At 46.5% G+C, this 6,007-nt stretch overlaps 1 protein-coding gene across 6 annotated transcripts; it reads right to left on the reverse strand.

Moving 5' to 3' along the window:
- Window positions 1–24: 24 nt before the first annotated feature.
- On the reverse strand, window positions 25–5,589 carry LOC133964456 (tropomyosin alpha-3 chain-like). Of its 6 annotated transcripts, none has more exons than XM_062398539.1 (9): window positions 5,429–5,589; window positions 3,931–4,077; window positions 3,106–3,239; window positions 2,902–3,019; window positions 2,719–2,789; window positions 2,497–2,572; window positions 1,208–1,270; window positions 1,049–1,118; window positions 25–917 (listed from the first exon to the last, which is right to left on the reverse strand). In XM_062398539.1, exons 2-9 carry the CDS (start codon window positions 4,063–4,065, stop codon window positions 835–837), a joined length of 750 nt encoding a protein of 249 aa, XP_062254523.1. In that variant the 5' UTR covers window positions 4,066–4,077; window positions 5,429–5,589; the 3' UTR covers window positions 25–834. The 6 variants fall into 6 exon arrangements, with proteins under 6 accessions (XP_062254523.1, XP_062254526.1, XP_062254527.1 ...); XM_062398542.1 differs by having other exon boundaries at window positions 3,931–4,074; window positions 5,429–5,586; XM_062398543.1 differs by having other exon boundaries at window positions 3,931–4,074; window positions 5,400–5,584.
- Between the last annotated feature and the right edge of the window lie 418 nt (window positions 5,590–6,007).

Here is a 6,007-nt window from a genome sequence, read left to right on the forward strand (position 1 = left end):
AATAAAACAGTCTCAGTTTGGATCTAAATACCAGTGACAACATTTTAATTTATAAAATCTGGACATGATTTATTACAATGAGTAAAACAGTGACGGCACCGGATTCCAGGTTCAAACGTTTCTGGACTTTATTCGTGATCAAGTCAAAGGTCACCTGTAGACAAAAGCTTAGTGCGTCTCTGATTGGCCCCTGGTAAACCACATTTGGCAGTGGAATGCCGCACTGTGATTGGCTACCATTCACCCATAAACAAAATCAAAACATCATTAGCTAGCTCTAATCAATCATTAATTAGTTATTGTGTTATTATTATAAGTAAACTAATCAGAGTAACAAAACATTTGGACAAATAATTAGTTTCTTGTGAGTTAATTAGTTGTTAACAAGGGAATGGTTGTAAGTCACTGTTAAACTCCCTTAGTGACAATCATCAGCAGCTCTTGGTCTGGCCTCTCCCCACAGTGGGGGAGGAAAGGAGAGGAGAAGGGAGGGTTTGAGGAGGAAACTTCAAAAGTGACTTAAGATTCAGAAAAGGAATCACAGGAGGAGGAGGAGGAGACAACCTCCCCCACCAGAAGAGGAGGAACATATGAAGAAGGGGAGAGGGACACATGTTTCCTGACATCCACAAAGCAGCCAGCAGAAAGAGGTAAAGGGGAAGGACAGGAGCATAGGGGGAGGAATGTTTTGGCCACAGAGTTTGACCCTAACTCCTCAACATCCACCAGGGGGAGCTGAAGGAGTAAGTTGGTCAGCCGCAGGAGGCGCTAGCATAAGGAGCGATAGGGACATTTGGCCACCGAGTTCCCTGATGTCAATCAGAGGGAGGAGGTTCAGCAGGAGTTGAGTTCCTCCATAGTCTGATTCAGAGTCGCCTGAAGCTCCATGTTGGCGTTTCTGGCTGAAGTCAAAGTATCTGAAAACAGAATCAAACGGTCAAATAGGAACCAGATACTCACGGCTTCCTGTCAGATCACAAAGTCTGGTGCATGAAACTGCACGATTCTGTGCTTCGTCCAGACCACAGCCTCCTGCTTTCAGTCTTACCTTCCAGCTCATCAATGGCTTTCTCCAGTTTGGCCACGGTCCGCTCGGCACACTCCGCTCTGCTCTCGGCCTGAACAAAGGAACAGTGGACACACGGAGCTTTAGTAACTTCAGGATTGATTGAAATATTTGTGAATATTCACAATATTTCTTTCTGACCTCTTTGAGTTTTCCACTCAAGTTCTTGATCTCCTCTTCATACCGGTCCTCTTTCTGAGAATACTGAGAGAGAGAAAGAGAGAGAGAGAGAGTCAACAGTTTGTCTCCAGTCCGTCCAGACTCGTCTGTACTGCAACACCAAGTCCCTCCACAAGAGGCTGCTGTGGCCATCAACTCTCCAAAAGCTCACGTGTGATGACTAAATGCCGATTTATGCTTCTCCGTTTTGACGAGCACGGACACATGGCACCGCCGTGGAACTTCCTCTCCGGCTCCTCGGAGTGCTCTACCTGCAGCTCAGATTTTTCTAACTACACGTCGGCATGGCGGAGAGCCCACGGATAGCCCTTGGCTGCGATTGGTCCGATAACGACAGCGTTTCCGAACGACATTTCAGGAATCTCACATTTCCGGACCTCAAACTTCCTGTTCCATTCCCTACATCACAATAAACCCAAACACAACTACGATTCTACGATTAGTGTGACAAGTGAGTTAAGCCAGTGGAGTTGTCCAGCTGACGGTGGCTGGTTAGAGCCCTGACGGCATGTGTGTAAGGTCACATACTGTTATAACGCCCTGTCATAACGCGATAGCGTCCTAGCCACCATGCTAACTGCAGTGGGAACAGCAAAAACCCGCTGTTACGACTTTAATTCCACATCGATCATGACACTGTTTCTCAAACAAACGACCGGTTAGAAGCAAACCCTTGGTAGTAGTTAGTATCGGGTGTCCCTGCTGACTGTGTGTGGAAGCTTGTGGGGGGGGGGGGGGGGGGGGGGGGGGGGGGGGGGAGCTAGCTGCCTCCGTGTAGCTTCAAGCTGTTGAATTAGCAACGCAGTTCAGAAACAAGACCGGGGAACCGCTGCGCTAAGACACGATAACACAAGCACTATGACCTCCTGGGTGTCACTTTATTTCAGCAAAAGCTGTCGCGTCATCAACATCCTTTGTGTGTTAGCTGCCATCGTTCACTGTGTGTGAGGAGCCGGGAGGACGCAAATAAACCAGCGTGGACTTCTATATACCTCATGAGGTAGGCTTCTCTAAGCTCGACTTCCGTTGTGCCACCTACTGTTCTGGCACCGAATTGTTTTCAGCACCGGAGAACTATAAATGAAAAAGAGTCTTACTGCATCATTCCAACTCAGGGACGTAGATAATAAGCAGTATATATTATGTGTGCGTTATTGTGCAGGAGGAGGTGCTGAGGCACATCTAAAGGTCAGAGGTGACTGGAGGTCAGGGGGAGGAGCTCCTCTTGTTTGACAGCAGGTGGGAGATACCTTGTCCTCAGTTGCCTGCAGGCTCTTCAGTGATTGGTCAAAGCTCCTCAACTGCTCGTCCAGCTTCCGAACATTACTGACAGAAAGACAGGTAGACGAGTGGAGAGACAGACAGACGTGTTATTAATAAATATATTTAGGCATATATACATTTATATATATCTATTTATATATATCTATATTTATATATATCTATATATATAAATGTCATCTGTTGTAAACCTCTCAGCCCGCTCCGCTCTGTCTTCAGCTCGTTCCAGCTCTCCTTCCAACATCAGATGTTTACGAGCCACCTGTCAATCAAACATTATAGAGACAGACCATGAGGGTAGAGACCCATGATCACAGACAGGCCACAGAGGACAAGGTCAAAGACAGATGACGAGGCTGCAGACAATCTCTGACCTCTTCATATTTGCGGTCGGCCTCCTCAGCGATCTGTTTGGCTTCTCTGAGCTGAACCTCCAGATGCTCCATCTTGTCCTCGTCCTTCAGAGCTCTGTTCTCGATCACCTTCATCCCTCTGAGAGACAGACGGGCAGAGACAGAGGGTGTTATAGGAGGCGTGTGATGTGGGCGTGTGGTGCGGGCGCGTGGTGCGTGGCAGACCTCTCGCTCTCGTCGGCAGCCTTCTCCACCTCGTCCAGTTTATGGAGAGCAGTGGAGAGTCTCTCCTGAGCTCGGTCCAGATTCTCCTCACTCAGCTGCAGACGACGACCCAGAGCTGTCACCTCCGCCTCCGCCTGCAAGTCACAGCACAGGGACACACAGCCACAGTGAGCTGACCCATCAACCCTGTGTCATCAGAGTGTCATCAGAGGCTGCTTGTTACCTTAGTACAGACTCACCTGACATTCACAACATTCTTTGTCAGATATTTGTGGCATCTGAACAAACCTGATGCACAAATACACAAGCCCACTGAGGAGCGACCGAGGAACTGAAACCCCCTTTCAGATGTCACAGTCGAGACAGAACTTCACCCACTGTCCCCCAATATGGTGACAGTTCGCTATGGCCAGAGATTACCCACAGTTGCCCTGCTGTTACCCCCCCCCCCCCCCCCGCCTGCGGCCATGTTTTATATAAGACACAACAAAGCTTGGAGCCTTGCTGACTTAGAGAGGTCGGCCTCCAACCAGAAGGTCGGTGGTTTGATCCCAGTCTGCATGCCGGAGTGTCCTTTGGATACTGAAACACAAACTGCCCTCATAGAAGAACACAGACTCAAATCCTCCTCAATATTCAGGTGAGGGAGTCACTCCAGCGTAAAGAGGAGCCTCTAAGGCTGCTCTGGCACATGGAAAAGCTAACTTGGTTCTTAAAGGTTTTCATAACTCCCAACCAGCCCAAGCACCAGTTCCACTACGGTCAAAAAGGAGCAACGCCGGGTGAACCTGACAGAACCCCCGCCACCTGTACAGGTGCTTGTACCTCCTCTCTGCTCCTCTTCTCCTTCTCCACCTCCTTCTGCAGTCGTTCCGCTCTCTCCTCGGCCTCCTCTGCCTGATCCTGCAGAACCTTGATCTTCTTCTTCACCGCATCGATGCTGTTCACTCCTCCGCTCATCTTCGTCTTCTACTGCACAAATAACAGACACTTTTTGAGTTTTAAGGTTCTTGTTCATGGAAGTGAAATAACTAGTAGGTTATTGATCAGACTCTAATAAAGAAAAATGAACTGAAACGATTGTTAGCATCAGTCGTTTTAAAGACGATTTTCTGCATCGTCTTTAAAACGAGCGAAATCCACGTACATTTTCTTTTGTTTGATGAAATCACGTTAATTAATAAAATCCGTTGCTGGTTGATTTACTCAGAGTCCAGTTCACATGAAATTTGAAACGTAGAGGATCTTATGTGACAACAGGTGCGTTCGACCTTAAGTCGTTCTGAGCCGCGGTGACGTGATGCACGCGGGTTCGACATTGTGACGTGACCCTAAAACATGGCCAGGCGCGCCAGCTGCAGTGAGACTGTGGGTTCGATCCCCCAGTAGTGCACTGGGACATGGCCTGCACGGGGTCAGCCATCTTGTGTGAGATTCCAAACTGAAAGGAGCAATCATGCAGAATTTAAAAGGAACTGGAAACTGTGCAGACAGGAACTGAACGTTAGTTCATCAGTTAGCCGGAAGTTGACAAGAGAGCGAATATATATATATATAATCACTCTCTTTGCTGTTATTCACGTGCCTTGTTATTACTGAACATTTCTAATGTGGTGATAACTTTAGGTTTAATTCTGGATGGTTGACCTCCTACCTGCTCCTCTGTGTATTTATACTGTGGTTCTATTCTCAGCTGAAACTAAGTTCACTTCGTTGTTTGTGCAAAAACACGAGGATTTGAAAAAACATATTTTTTCATCTGCAACAAAAGATCAAGTGAAGTCGGTCTGTACTGCAGCCACCGACAGATGACGTCAGAGGATCGAGTCCATCAGTCCTAATGAAATTAAATGAAATTAAACACTAGGTTTATTTAACAATCAGCTTCTACTAACTTCATCAATGAGCGATCGACAGTGTGATGCTAACCCATCGTGTGTTAGCAGAGAAAAGTGATGATACTGTTTGAGTCTAATAAAGTGATCGATGATTATCGATTATTTGGGTGACAAGTTGTTGATCAGCAGTTAGCACGTTAGCTACTTCTGCTAAACGCGGACCAACGCCCTGTTAGCCTCTTAGCATGTTAGCAGAGTGCAGAGCGGTCAGGGACCATGTGAACTGTGTGGTGTTTGTCACCTGTTCGAGGCCCCTGAAGAAACCACACCTGAGCCCGTCACTGTCCGGTTAGCAGCAGGTTAGCTGTTAGCAGCAGGTTAGCTGCTAGCAGCAGGTGAGCTGCTAGCAGTAGGCTAGCGGCTGAAAGAGGCTAACGGTGCAGAGATGTGTCTCACTTTAAGTTTTATAAACCGAACTGGCTCACGTTGTCTGTCCTTCCCGTCTGCTGGTCCTGGTCCTGGTCTTGGTCCTGGTCTAAGTGTTGGTCCTGGTGCTGGTCCTGGTCTGAGTGTTGGTATTGGTCCTGGTACTGGTCTACACTGTTTCCTGGTCCAGCCAACTCCCAACTAACCCCTCTTCCGGGTTAAATTCCCTCTACAGGATATGACGTAGACACACAGGTTTTGGAAAGTAAAAGTAGTTTCCAGTGAAATCAGAATCGGAAGTTTTACTTCATGAATTAATCACGAATAGATTCGATTTTTACTTCGAATCTATTTTAATTTTTATTAAAATAGAAACATATAAAACCCTGTAACCAGGGCAACTACAACCCTACACTATGAGAAGAACCCACGTGTTTAATATTTAAACTTTCATCTCTCACAGTTCTAATAAACATCACTTCACATTAATTTAGATCACTGATGATAATCAACAATTCATGAACGATAATAACACAGTTTAAAAACAGATCAATTGTTTTGATAGAATAACTATGGAGCAGAAGTCGACAGTTGAATAAATAAACATCCAACTTAAAGATTAAGCATTTTATGATTTA

This window comes from Platichthys flesus, chromosome 11 (assembly GCF_949316205.1).
Source record: "Platichthys flesus chromosome 11, fPlaFle2.1, whole genome shotgun sequence".
NCBI classification, from domain to species: Eukaryota; Metazoa; Chordata; class Actinopteri; order Pleuronectiformes; family Pleuronectidae; genus Platichthys; species Platichthys flesus.